A 15,147-nucleotide genomic window follows, 5' to 3' on the forward strand; every position below is an offset into this window, starting at 1 on the left:
CATTCGTCAGGAGCACAGAAAGGTTGACTGGTGTGAAGATGATTGCAAGTAAAGGGATGTCTGATAAGTAGGGGCTATTAAAATTGAGATCAGGAGAGATGGAGTTCAAGGCGAGGCTTGCAGCATTAGGGTTGTCAAGGGGCATTTCCTAATCAGGAAAAAGAAAGAGGCATATATCAGGTAAAGGTAGCCTGGATCCTGAATCCCTTGAAGAGTAGAAGGGTTGTAGGAGTATAGTTATGAAGGAAATTTGGATGGCAAAAAGGGGAAGGAGAATGCTATACAATCCCATAAGTTAAAGGAGAATCCTAAATTAGTCTTTAAGTACATCATGTGTAGAAGGGTACCTAGCGAGACAGGAGGTCTGCTTATAGATCAATGAGGTAATCAGTGAGTGGAGCAATGGGAAATGGATAAGGTCTTAAATCAATATTTTTCACCTGTACGTGCAATGCAAAAGAAGATAGAAACTAGGTAAAAGAATAGTGATATCCTGAAGTATATGAAGGAGAAGATGTTGGCGATCTTGAAGCACTTAAAAATATGTAGATAAATCCACAAGTCCTAACTAGATGATACTTAGGATGTTGTAGGAAATAGTAGGGAGGGGGGTGGAGTGGGTGTAGATTAATTGAGCCCTGCAGAGATTTTTGTACTTTTGTTAGCTAAAGGGTGATATAATGGAAGACTGAAAGATAGATAATGCTCTGCATTTATTTAAGAAGGGCTGCAAGGACGAGCTAGAATCTACATACCAATAGCCTTGCATCAGTGTTGAAAGGTGAATTATAGACAGGATTCATTTGCTTTTTTGTAATTCAAGAACTGATTAGGAGATAATCAGCACTGCTTTGTTCATGGGTGACTATGAGTCACAAATTTGATTGAGATTTTTGAGACATTGACCAAGAGGATTGATGAAAGTAGGGTGATGGTCACGTGTACATGAACATTAACAAGTCTCTGATAAGGTCCCAATTGGTAGACTACTCCAAAAGGTTAGACTACATGAGATCCAGAGTGAGATAACAATGGCATTCAGAATTGGGTTTGTGGTAGAAAGTAGAGGGTGGTAGTAGAAGGATGCTTTACAGATTGGAAATATAACTGGTAGCGTGCTGCAGGGGTTGTTCTTCTGATATGGTAATGATATAGAAGAAAATGGAAGTGGCATGAGCAAAGAAGGTTATCTAAGATTACATCAGGGTTTAAATCCACTGGGAAAAGGGCAAAGGAATGATAGGTAGAATTTCAGTCAGACAAGCATGAAGTGATGAATTTTGAGATGTTAAAGCAATCTAGGATGTACATAGTGAATGGCAGGGCCCTGGGGAATGTTACGAAACAACAACCCCTTGGGATACAAGTATATAGTTCCCTGAACATAGTGACACAGGTAGACAGAATGGTGAAGTAGGCATTTGGTGTACTTGCCTTCACTGGTCAAAGCATTGAGCCTAGGAGTAGAGATGTCATGTTACAGCTTTACAAGTTGCTGGTTAGGCCATACACGGAGTATCATGTGCAGCTCTGATCACCATGTTGGAAGAAGGATGTGATTAAGCTAGGGAAGATGCAGAAAATATTCACAGGATTGTTTCCTGGATTGAGATATACTTTATGGAGAGATTGAATAGGTTGAGACTATTTCTTTTGGAGCAAAGGAGACTGAGGACTGACCTTAGAGGTGTTAATAAAACTATGAGGGGTGTAGATAGAGGAGGTATTCATAATCTTTTTTTTCCCAGGGTAGGAGAGTCTAAGCTGGAGGACACAAGTTGAAAGTGCAAGGGGTAAGATTTAAAGGGAAACTGATGGGCATATTTTCCTACAGAAGGTGGTGAATATTTGGATCCAGCTGTCAAAGGGATCTGTAGAGGCAGGTACGTTACAGTACCTGGACAGATACATGGGTGGGAAAGGCTTAGAAGAGTATTGGACAAACGTGGGCAAATCAGATTTGTGCATTACCCATCTTGGTCAGCATAGACAAGTTGGACCAAAGGGCCTGTTTCAGTGCAGTACATGAATCCATGAAAATCTAACTTGTATCAAGTGGAACATTTTAATCCAATTAGCTATCAGGCAGGAAGCATTAACTGTATACAAATACAGAAGTATACGCCATTCTCACTGAAAAATCAATTGATATTTTTGTATGAGTGTGAAGTTTAATAGATGAAAAATTCAATTGTGGTGTGATGATTCACAAAGATTGATGGCTTTCTGAAAATGCAGAGTAATAAAGATAGAATACTGGGGTGCTCCTGGCACAGATGAACAAACTTTTCACATGGCTGAACATTCTGCGAGGAACTCCTCATCAGTTAAGTCCCTGCTGCTTCCTTAAACAAGTCTTATTTCTGGAAACAATTCTCTGTTGGAAACAGAAGTGTTATTAATCTGTAAGAACTCTCATTTCTGAATTTCAGTCAGGGCAGGAAAGTACCTGCTGTATCCAATTGTATATTCAATTGGATTACTATTATGTGACCGGATTCAGGAGGGTAAAATTAAACCCCTTAGCTGGATATTTCTGGCTTTACACCTGTCATATTGCTTATTTTGATTAAGATGCAGTGTTATGCAGTGACACAACTTTTCTGTCTTTCTACCTACTATCAATCTATACAGCATTGCTAATTCATATTTACCCTTTCCTGTAGCTCAAATTGAAGTGATACCTTGCAAGATCTGTGGTGATAAGTCCTCAGGGATCCACTATGGAGTCATCACTTGTGAAGGTTGTAAGGTAAGGTTTTTTTTTTAAAAGCATGCTTAATAACAAACTGAACTGCGCTAATCCACATTTCAGCACCTTTTCAGAGATCAATAATAATGTGCCTTTTTGCTTAGAGCTAAATGTGAACAGTCTTCATATAATAAACTTAACATTTAGTTGAATCATGAAGTGTAAATCACTTGGGCAGCAAAGAGTAGTAGCCCTGGCTCACTAACATTGCATTGAAGATGATGATAGTAAATTTCCTCAAGGCTGTGAAAGAAAGTTGATTACATTGTTGTATATAGAGAAGAAAAGTAGCTCCTTGAATGGTAGCAGTGGTCACCACTGCTGTTAGCAGCAGACGATTGGTTTCAGGAGTTAATTTACAGCTTGGCTTAACAAAGAGCTGTAATCTGGTTCTGTACTAGTCGGTATAGATTCCCAGCCACCAGGCAGAATAACAAGTCAAATTTGTTCAAATTTGGAATTTACATTAAAACTTAAGTGAGATGATCTCCACATCAAGTTAATCTCAGCACATTTACCTAGAAGTTTTGTAATATGAAGATGTAATAATGCAATGCAGCAAAGACATAGAGAAAAAACACTTTACCAGAAGTAATTATTCCCAAAACTTAAAATGTGTTTTAAACATGAATTCTCTCAGTGTTACAAAGTTGTTCATAAATTGCCATATTTCTCCTAGTAATTTATCAGTTGAGTATTTTAGGAACAAAAGAAAAGCAGATGAAATAAGAATTCTGTCTCAGCGTCTTAGAATTGCATTGATGCTGTGGTGATTGCTGTGTGCTCCGTTCTCCCAAATGTGGTTTGTACTCAGTGCTTAATTCTGGCTGGGGGGGGGGGGGCGGGGGGGTCGCAAAATAGTTAGCTCACTTATTTAACCACTGCTATCTTCAAGGAGTCACCTGGCTGGCCTCGTCGATTGTTAGAATTACTCACAGGTAAGTTGCCTAAATGCATTAAATAGAAAGTATTTTTGTCTGTCTTTGTGGTAGCCTATATAACACTAAATTCTTGTGTTTACCTGTTCTCCTGACTTACATAAAATAAGCTGCATAGTTACATTACAAACCATGAAATTGTTTAATGCATCTGACAACATTTTAAATATATATTTATACATATTTAATTTAATTACTAAAGACAATTGATGTTACAACTAAGATTTTGCCTGACTGAATTGGGTTATATGGCCCGCTGGTGGTGTAGTGGCACCAGCACTGGACTTTGTGGCAAATGGTCCCGAGTTCAAATCTGGCTCAGTCCCAACCAAAGTAACCAAAACTGTTAAATTCAGCTAAGGAACATAACATGGCACTCAGCTCTTCCTCATGGAATGCTGGCTAGTACATTGAACACCATCTCATGTGGCTAACTGGGAATTCAAATATGTTCAACTATTTTGTAAAAGCACTGTTCTTGCAACTCTGAACCATTTTCTAGTTTGTATGTACAGATAGATCTTTCTGTATGCTTGTAATCATTTTCTGTGTTTAAGTAGAACATACCCAAAAAAAAAGGAAAAATAAGCAAACACTCTTTAGATTTTTGATTCCCTGGTCATTTAATGGTATGATGGAAATAGTAACATGCAGACTGGCTGTAATATGTGAGTGTTAGCAAGTTATCCTGCTCTAAAATTAGTGCATATAACTAAAATTATGTAATTATAGCTATATCAATGACAAGTTGACAAGTCTATTGGGCAATTCAGTTCAACTCTCTCTCAGTAACTTAATCATCCATTTCATTTTTCTCCTGTATAAGTATCTGAATCTATCAACTAATGATATCCTTATAAGAGAGGATTAGAAACCAAAGCAGAATCATTAGTTGTTAAGTTATGGCAGCAGCAAGAAACATTGTGGAGTCACTCCAGAGGCATTGACAACAGGTACCATTTTATTTTGAAGAAGGTTTCAACACTAGTTCATAATATACAAAGGAAAATCAATATTCCAGATTAATAGAAACAATATTTTCCTCAAACCTATTCTATTTGGTACAATTGGTTGAACTTTAACTTGCACCTTGTTTGATATACTAATAAAATTGTAATTGCTTTCCACACCTTTAACAAAATAGTTTAATCCTTTTCATCTCAATTCATTTCTACTTTAATTCCTTTGCAGCTCACAGTCTCATGTCACTGACTCCTTTACCATGTTCATAAGCATACCGATGTCACCAATGAATTTAGAGCAAGAAAGCTCTTTAATCTCTGTCAAAGTGCTGACATTTCTCTGTATGTTCATGTTTAAATGGAATAGCTGATGGATATTGGCAGTCAGATGCCCATTTCAAAGCCAGACTTTAGCTTTAGTCTCGATACGCTTGATGCTATTTTTATTTATTCTTTTTGCAACCCGTGCTCCAACCAGACAAAACACAGTTGTAACTCCATAGCTCATGTATTATGCAGTCTGATCATAACTTGTGAAAGATGGTATTATTCTATCCTTTATATCTTTTGCACGATGTCGACAAATGAAGACTTGTTTTGTGTTGTGTTCACACCTAAGCAATGCAGCTGGCAAGTGGCATGATAATTGAATCTACTGCTTTCATATGTAAAACTTTGGTTATCAGCAGTCAGTTTCATTTCACTGTGAAAGACAGGCACATTAGTTATGATTCTGACATTTCAGCAGAACGGATAAAAAGCAGCAAAACTTGAGCGCTTTACAAGGCTAATGAAGAAAGATTTTTTTGAAAATCATTGAGAACAGAATCATTATTTTAATCAGGTCAACTTTGTACTTTCTTATACCTTTAGTCAACTCAGAACTATTATTGATCCAGCATCTCTAATGATAGAGATAGATTTTTAATCAGTAAGGAAATCAAAGGATATGCATTAGTGCCACAGAAGTAGAAGATTATATTGAATTGCGATAGAACATAGAATTGTACAGCACAGGAACAGGCCGATGGCCCACAGTGCTGTGCTGAATCAATTAAATTAGTAATCCAATGATTAATCAAATTAGTGATTAAATGATATGAGCATATGGGGCCGAATGGGCTGTTTCTGCTTTCCCTTTTTGCTTTTTGTATATATAAACATCTCATTCAGTTTCTTTCATCCTAATTTTAACCAGAGCATATGGTAGGTCTAAATCAGGTTGCCCAGAAGGACTCCAGTGAAGGACAAATGAAAAATTCCTAGCTTGGCAGGAGAGGGAGAGGGCACAAGGTTCAAAAGGAAACAGAAGAGCAAATTTCCTCTTCTGAGCCTCATATAAAAATAATGTCAGGCTTTGGTGTTCTGAATTGGCATTGTGTATGCTAAGTCGTTCTCTCCCTAGCCAGAGAACAGCCACTGTAGTCATTCCTATGGATAGAGAACCATAAGCTCCATTTTATTTTCTTCTCCCATTGAGTAATGTGGTAGTCAACCTCATAGAGCTGCTGCCTCATGACTCCAATGACCTGGGTTTGATCTGACCTGATCTGTGGAGTTTTCAGGTACTTTCAGCACAGGAAACCCATTCCCACCCCTCCCCAACGTACTCCAATTTCTTCCCAAATCCCGAGCACATACCAGTTGGTAGGTTAGTAGGCACTGGAAGTTATCCCTATTTTGTAAGTGAGTAGGAATCTGAGGGGAGTTAGTAGAGAAATGGGTTATGAAGATAGTGGGGAAATATTGATTTGATGAAATGAAATAACCTCATTCTACATCATAACAAAGTAGATATTTGGGAAGATGACATCTGCCAGGATTTCAGTTGGAAATAACTGTTAACGTATAATATTTTCCGAATACTGTTAGTCCATATTCACTGGTAAGGAGACATCAACATTTTTCCCATGACTGTGCAAATCATTATAAAATCTGATTTTAAAAAAAACATGTGTTTGTTGTTAATGCTCATACATTGGAGAATTGACTTTAACTCAGAGTAAACAGTTCCAAAACTGGTTCCACAATCAACTGACTGGAAAATGCATGTGGTAAAATTAGTCTTCATGTAAAAAAACCATAAACAGTATCACAAAAGTTGAAGTAACCTTTTTTTTTGCCTTAGGGCTTCTTTAGGAGGAGTCAACAAAACAATGCCTCTTACTCCTGTCCTCGACAGAGAAACTGTTTAATTGATCGGACTAATAGGAATCGATGTCAGCATTGTCGACTGCAGAAGTGTCTTGCCCTTGGAATGTCTCGTGATGGTAAGAACAAGAGAAATTAACATCTAGTTTTACTTAGGTATAGATTATGAAATATTGACCTAGTGATTTCCCAACTTCCTGGATGTTATATACAGAGATATACCAGTCTCATTCCATCTGGGACAGGAACTAATTAACAATGTAATGAGAAAAAGTAAAGTTGGATTAATAAAAAATCATATGTGTGGCTAACATTTAAAGTTATGTTTATTGCAGTCAGCTGTTTTAGTTAATGTTTCCAGCACTCAACTTTTGAGTTTTAACTCATAAGATTCAAAATCATGAAGAAAATGGCAAAAATCATCAACACAAGAGATTCTGCAGTTGCTGTAAATCCAGAGCAACAAATACAAAATGGTGGAGGAACTCAGCAGGTCAGGCAGCACCTAAGGAAATGAATAAACAGTTGACATTTTGGGCTGAGTTCCTTCATCAAAACTGGAAAAGAAGGAGGGGGGGGGAAGACTCCAGAATAAGAAGGTGGGGGAGGTGGTAGAAGATAATAGGTGATGCCAGGTAGATGGGAATTGTAAAGGGCTGGAGAAGACGGAATCTGATAGGAAAGGAGAGTGGACCATGGGAGAAAAGGATAAAGAAGGGGCATCAGGGGAGGTAATGGGCAGGTGAGGAGAAGAGGTAAAAGGCCAGAGTGAGGAATAGAAAAAGAGGGAAAGGATGAGGAGAAATTACTGGAAGGAGGAGTCAATATTCCTGGCATCACCTATTACCTTCCAGTCTTGACAAAGGGTCTCAGCCCAAAATATCAACAGGTGGAAAAGTAAATTGCGCAGCCATCAAAAATGTGTATGGGTTCACATGGGCCAATTAAGGCTTGTTCATTGATTGGAATGTAGGCAACTCACAAAATATTAGAATATTTTTTAGCATCAAGCCAGAACTAACCACAGTCTTCATTCAAAGGATACATCAGTGGAGGCCCAGGTCACTGTTAGCTGGTACAAGTTAAATCTAGCCTATAATTTTAAAAAGGAAGGTGTATTGGAGCAAGAGCTAGCACTGGCTCCTATTTTACAATTGATCCTGACTTGAAAACATTGAGGAACAGGGAAACGATGGAAAGATCAACCACACGTTCTGCAGTCACTACACTGGAGTTCATGCTCAGTGAACTGGTAAGCAGAAGAAACGTGACTGTACCCTCAGCTGCAGCACTCACCTCAAACTCAACTCCGTAATTCACAACATCCCCATCATGCAATTACTTAGAGTTTCTTTCAATAATCACTCGTATTCAGCAGTCATTATAGCACCAGGTTCAAGATTTACTACTTCCCTTCAACCATTCAGTTCTTGAACCAACCAACAAAATCCAATGCGGTTTAGCAACACAATGACCTCCCTGGTAATTCTGCATTAAAATGGACCTGGATATTTATGCTCCAATCGTCCTTGCTTTCTTATAAAAATTGTGCATAATTTATGTTGAACTTATGTTAGTTATTGTGAAAGCTGCTTATATGATGCTATATGTCTGTGATGCTGCTGCAGTCAAGTCATTATTGCACCTATATATACATGCACCTGTACATATAACAGTACACTTGACTTTGTATTTACCACAGCTTCAGAAACTTATTGATGCAAGCCTCATGTCCGTTACCTCACAACTTGCATTCTGTGCAGCTATTGAAACAAGACTCAAGCGTAATGCGGAACACTTATTTATGAATTTCCCTCACTTCCAGGATAAGAGCAATGGGAAGGAATGGAAATTTAAAAGTGAGATACTTCTGTGGAGCAAGACACTTACCATTGTTAGCATACTGTTGGTATGGTTCCAGCGAGGATCAGGCCAAAACTATTGAAGGCAATGGCATCAATTTTACACCCAAACTCCCTCTCAACCACACTCTATTCTGTTAATACAGAAGCATAAGCATGTGGCCTTTACTCTTCAAATAACCAACATTAAATCCCCCATCCTCCCTTCACTATGCCATGTTCTTCTGCCCTTTTCATTTCAAATGCTCCCAAAATTGTAAACTGACCAGGTAGCAAAGGAATATCAAGGAGATAACAGTAATAATGAAATTATTAGTCAATTTTTAGTGTTGTTCAGCAGCCTGGGTTTTATCACTACTGATAATTTAGAGAGTACCTTAGAGACAGCTTCCTATGAATTGGAGTTTAAGCATATTTGGTACACGAAATACATGCTGCATTTAGTGATGATGCCAAATCAGAAGTCAGAGAAAAGATTTCAGGTTGAGGCATCTTTCTTTTAAGAAGTTGTTAGTTTATTCTCTTCAAGAGACATCAAAACCCACTCATCACCATATGTTGACCAATAATGTTGCCCTGAAGAGGAGGTTGAGGAAGTGAGGGGGCGGGAAACGAGTGATGGATTGATAGGGTAAGAGGAAAAGTGTGGAGGGAAGTTTTTTTAATGGCTCATGAACAATCTAGGAGGCAAATGTAGAAATTGAGGAGCCACAAACAACGGACAATAGAGCAGAATGGTGCCCCATGACACAGGTTGTGGATGTTTTAATAGAAAAAAGGCAAAGAAATTGTTTAACATAACAAAGAAGAAGTTCCTCTGGAATTGGATAATAAAAATGCTTCCAAGAAAAAAAGTGTTGTTTTTGTGGATCAGATTGCAGATGGGATTCACAACTGGACAAGGTACACCAGACAGGATGAATGTTGGCCAGGGCAAAGAGAAAGAATGATGTGGATTCCCAATTTTCAGAGGTCAAGGTCACGTAAGAGTTATGATGACCACAGCCCAGGAAACTGCGGCTGTTGTGCATGTGGACCAGAATTCCTGATACTCTGAGAAAGCCTGCCAGAAAGCTGTGTACAAAGTTATGGAGCACAGAGGCATCTGAAATCAATTTGGCACAGGGCATTGTACAGAATTTGGAGCCCAACCATTCCTGCCTGGAAGTGATGGGTAACTCCATCTGTACACTTACTGACCCAACAACAGCGCAGCATCTGTGGCCATTAGCAGCATTATTGTAGCCAATAAATTCTGGAATGGGCAACTGGCAAGCAAGGGCAGACTACCTCTATCATAGCTTTAGATTACAATGTGCAGATGGGCTTGCAGAACGCTATATCAGTCTGTTCTCCAATCAGTCACTTGGAGTGCTGAGACCTCAGGGAAAGTGGCAATAGTTTTATGGAACACAAACCTGCTGTACTTACTCAGATTGTCAAAGTTTGCATTCCTACCATTACAGCTACAGCAATGTTTCTGCTGTCAGATATTTATCATAGACTGCTTCTGTCCATACCAAAATAATACAGACTGCAACCAGGTTCTAGGCCCCAAGCTGGTTACCCAACATCTTGGTGTCCCTCAGACATTTGGGTAACACTGTGCGTAGCCATTAGCAGAAAGATTTAAAGAATGCACAAATGTGACCAGTTGATGTTTGTACATAATGCAGAATGATTTCACTTGGTATGGTTCGAAATGCCTACTCTATGGTTACTTTTATATTTGCATTGTTGTCAAGCGAATGACACTATGAGTAATGTTTGAGGAGAGGAAAGACAATAAGATCATAAGACATAGGAGCAGAATTAGGTCTCTCAGTCTATTGCATCTGCTCTGCCGTTCTATCATAGCTGATTTATTAACCCTCTCAACCCCATTCTCCTGTCTTTGAACGGTATCCTTTGACACCCTTACGAATCAAGAATCTATCAGCCTCCACTTTAAGTATACCCAATGACTTGACCTCCATAGCTGTCTGTGGCAATGAATTCCACGTATTCACCACCCTCTGGTAAAAAAAATTCCTCCTCATTTCAGTTCTAAAGCGACGTCCTTGTGTTCTGAGGCTGTGCCCTCTGGTCCTAGACTCTCCCACCTTAGGAAACATCCTCTCTGCCTCCACTCTGCCTAGGTTTAGGCTTTTCAATATTCAATGGGTTTCAGTACTTCATACTTCTAAGTTCCAATGAGTACACGCCTAGACCCATCAAACAGTCCTCATAAGTTAATCCTTTCATTCCCAGGATCATTCTCATGAACCTTCTCTGGTCCCTCTCCAATGCCAGCAAATCCTTTCTTAGACAAGAGGCCCAAAACTGCCAACCGTATTCCAAGTGCAGTCTGACCCATGCCTTATAAAGCCTCAGCATTATATCCTTGCTTTATATCCTCTCGAAATGAATGCTAACATTTCATTTGCTTTCCTTACTATTGAAGCAGCCTGCAAGTTAATGTTTAGAAAATCCTACACTAGGACTCCCGAGTCCCTTTGCACCTCTGATTTCTGCACTTGTTCCCTGCTCTATGCCTTTCTTCTTTCTATCAAAGTCCACGACCTACACTGTATTCCAACTGCTACTTCTTTACCCATTCTCATAATCTGTCCAAGTCCTTCTGCACACTCTCTGCTTCCTCAATGCTACCTGCCCCTCCACCTATCTTTGTATCATCAGCAGACTTGGCCACAAAGCCATCAATCCCTGGAAAGGTATACAAGCTGTTGATAAATGGAGAGCGTGGGTTCAGTTATTGCCATTCCAACAAAATTCTTTCTGAAAGGAAATTCCCACACTGTAAAGAGCTGTCTATGTTGCCTCTTCTTTTCTAACAGCTTTGTTATCCTATTAGTTGCTTCATCTCCTCTTTCTTCTCATGCTACTGTCCCTCAGCTTTTTTGTTGCGCAGTTGGTGGCTAAACCTATCACCTTGGTGATAATGGTGTGAAGTGTGGACTCTATCTGCCTGCTGGTTTTTGACAAGAAAAACTGAACTCACAGTTGGTGTAGCTGCTACTGGACAATAGTCATTGAGGCAGGTTACCAAGTTCTTCTTGGGTTCCGTTATAATTGATGCCTACTTGATGCACATGGGTAGATCTGACTGCTGAAGCGAGAGGTTAAAGATTTTGGTGAACATTCCAGGCAGTTATTCTGCACAGGTCTTTAGCACATCTGGGCCGGATGCTTTCCATGGTTTCACCCTCTTGAAAGATGTTATCACATTGGCTTCGGAGACTGAAGATCTCATTGGGGGCTGTGGGAGTTTGTGAAGGTTCCTCCATACTTTGACTGTCAAAGTGAACATAGAAGGCATTGAGCTTATCTGGGAGACAAGCCTGGTTGTTACCTAAGTCACTTGGTTTCACTTTGTAAGAGGTAATAACATTCAAACCCTGCCACAGCTGCCAAACATCCTTCAATGATTCAAGTTTGGTCAGGAATTGCCACTTCACATATGAGATGGATCTCCAGAGATCATACCTGGACCTTTTGTATCTTACCTGGTCGCCAGACCTGAATGCCACTGATCTGTCCCTCAGCAGATTGTGGACCTCATGGTTCTTCCAGGGCTTCTGGTTGGGGAAGACTCTGAATAAATTTCTGGTGACACACATGTCTACCACTGGTTTTAATAAAGTCTGTGACAACTGTGGTATTTTCGTTCAAGTCCTTTGAGTCCTTGAAGATGACCCTGTCTGCTGACTCGAAGCAATCCCATAGCCGCTCCTCTGCCTCCCGTAATAGGAAAGCAATGAGCTATGTTGTCACCGTCAAGTGTGTGTCACCCTGTAGAGAACATTTTGTTTTGCTGTGAAGGCTCAAGTACAGAAGACACAATGGTCTGGGATAGAATGTAAGCCTCATGATTACCGTCAGGATACTGGGCAATGCTCCACGATATTCACTGCATTTGGTGAATTAGGAGCTGGAATCCCTTGCAGTTCCAGTTTAAGTGCAATTTGACAAAGAATGGCCATTGTTAGAGGTGCATTTAATTCATAGCACCTGTCAATTGTTGTGAAGTGTGTACTCTATCTGCCTGCTGGTTTTTGAAAAGAAAAATTGAAATGTAGCTAGCGCTTCCTGAGAGCCTCAGTGATCTCCCATCATGCAACACTGGATATCAAACTATCTCTACCCAGAAGCAGTGGAAGTGCAAGGTCACCATTGTGGTCATGTGGCTGCATTTGATGAAGCAATCCTCATCCTGCTTTGAGTTGCAACCATAGATGCTACATGGAACAGGCCAGTGAAGATCCCTTTGCAGAGGTGTACTTTGCTCATTCCTGAGCTCGAAATAGGAGAATTACTTTATGAACAGTCTGGACAATTTCAGCCTTCCTCTTCCTCCTCCTCCTTCTTTCTGTATCTCCTCCTGCACTGGTTGTCCTCTGCTCATAATTAATATTCTACTTTATTTTGGAGGAGCACTTCATGTTTCTGAACAATTGGTTTGTTCAGAAGCCTTGAAGTCTGGAAGGATTCCTCTCATCACCTGCCACACCATGATGTGAAGACTTTTGAATCTTGAATAAAATCTATAAAATGTAATGCCCTGTTATCAAAGACTGTTGGAATGGGATATATAAAGCCCTACAAGTCACCTTTAAATGTGAAATACCCTTAGAAAGTAAGACCATATATTTTGAGTATATACCTCAGGAATGGTTGAAAAGAGATAAATATTTAATGAATATACTGTTGGTGGCTGGTAAAAAGACTCTTACCAGGAAATAGCTAACACAGGACAGCCCAACTTTAAATGCATGGATGGAAATTACAATGGACATTTACAAAATGGAGAAGATAACAGCATCTGTTAATCATAAGTTGGAACAAATTGATTCATTCTGGGAAAAATGGTTTAATTACATATTACCTCATAGGCCTGAATTTATTCTCACAACTCAATGAATATGTTGTAAAAAAGAAAGATCACTCCCTACTTGTACATAGTTTTTCCATTTTGCTTGTTCTTTCTTTCCTCTCTTTTCTATAAGTATATACCTCAGATAAATATTAAGTTGAGATTTTTTGCAAATATGACTATATGATACATATGTATATGAAATACATCTTATGGAAATGTTTGTTTGATGATGAACTTCAATAACAAATAAATTACAAAAAAAATCTATAAAACGTATCATGGATAGGGAAAAACAGCCCAAACAAATACTTCCCCTTAGGCAAGGTATCTACAGCCAGAGAGTATAGGTTTAAGGTGGGGGGGGGGGGGGGTGTCAGTAGAGTATTAAGGAATTATAGTTACTTGTATTTTTTTCACATAAAAACTGAAATTAGAAGTTGATGGCAATAAAATGAAAACAGAAACTTCAGAAATAATCAGCAAGCAGCACGTGCAGAGAAGTAGCTAATGTTTCAGTTTGATTATCTTACATCAGAACCAGAAGATGTTGGGAATTACAGCAAAAGAGGAGATCAATAAATAAAGTGACAAGGAATATTTATGAAAATGTGGAGATGCAGAGAGACTGAATGACACGAGTGTTAAGCTGCTGGCTGAGTGACGGTGGTAAAGTTATGTATGGAGTATGGTGTAAATAGGAGGAGAAAAACTCAATTTGAAAGACTTGAGGAGGAGGGTGAGAAAGGCTACAGAATGTAAAGCATAAGACTGCCATGCTGATAAACTGAATGTGCTTGATTTGATATCATAACTTGTTATCATAATAAATCCTATTATGTGTCAAGGTAGAAGACGGTACGCCATCCTTGAGCTTGCGTTGCACTTTGTTAGAACAGAGAGCTTAGGTTAAGAGTGGGCTGAAGAGTTAAAATGACAAATGACTGGCAATCTAGGGTCATCGCTGGAGTCTGAACAGAGGTGTCTGAGAAGTAGTCTCCTGATGTATATTTGTTTTCCCAGCATAGCTGTGTGTGTACTGTGAATGCAGTGTTCTGAAGTGGAAGAAGTACCAGCTAATCTATATTTTAAATACCTGATAAATCAAAATTATCTCTTCAATTATCTCAACATTTTGAAGGGACAATTTCTTCTGTGACATGCTGAAGCATTCTTCCATTTTCTCCAAAATCCGGCTTCCTATTCACTGCACCTTCTTATGCAATCTAAGGAGGTGTGACCCTGCCCCTTCCCATCAGCCAACAAAATAAACATACTTACAGGGCACAATAGCAATTCACATGCAGTCCTTCCAGTCGTGCACTGCATTCCGTGCTTACTAAGTGCTTTAAGAGGAACTTCATTTCTATCACTAGAGAAAAAGTACCAGGGAAATCAGTAAGTGCCTGGATGTGATGGACTGCATGGTGGGCTTTAAAGAAATTGGCTGCAGAGATAGTCAATGTGTTGCAAATTGCCAAAATTCTCTAGGTTATGGAGGGCTCCTAGCGAATTGGAAAACTGCAAAAATAACGCCACAATACTTGCAAAGGGCAAGACAGGAAGTAGGAAACTGTAGGCCTAACATCTTTTTTTTGGAAAGTGCTGG

The 15,147-nt window shown here is 39.3% G+C and overlaps 1 protein-coding gene across 2 annotated transcripts in view; it reads left to right on the forward strand.

Moving 5' to 3' along the window:
* The window catches only part of rorb (RAR-related orphan receptor B), a 204,387-nt gene that overhangs the window by 104,508 nt on the left and 84,732 nt on the right, over positions 1-15,147 (forward strand). For both annotated transcript variants that reach the window (XM_073069918.1, XM_073069912.1), the window contains exons 2-3: positions 2,667-2,752; positions 6,781-6,922. In XM_073069918.1, coding sequence (XP_072926019.1) covers positions 2,667-2,752; positions 6,781-6,922 — 228 coding nt within the window. The remainder of the gene's footprint in view (positions 1-2,666; positions 2,753-6,780; positions 6,923-15,147) is intronic.

Source organism: Hemitrygon akajei, chromosome 2, assembly GCF_048418815.1.
Source record: "Hemitrygon akajei chromosome 2, sHemAka1.3, whole genome shotgun sequence".
NCBI classification, from domain to species: Eukaryota; Metazoa; Chordata; class Chondrichthyes; order Myliobatiformes; family Dasyatidae; genus Hemitrygon; species Hemitrygon akajei.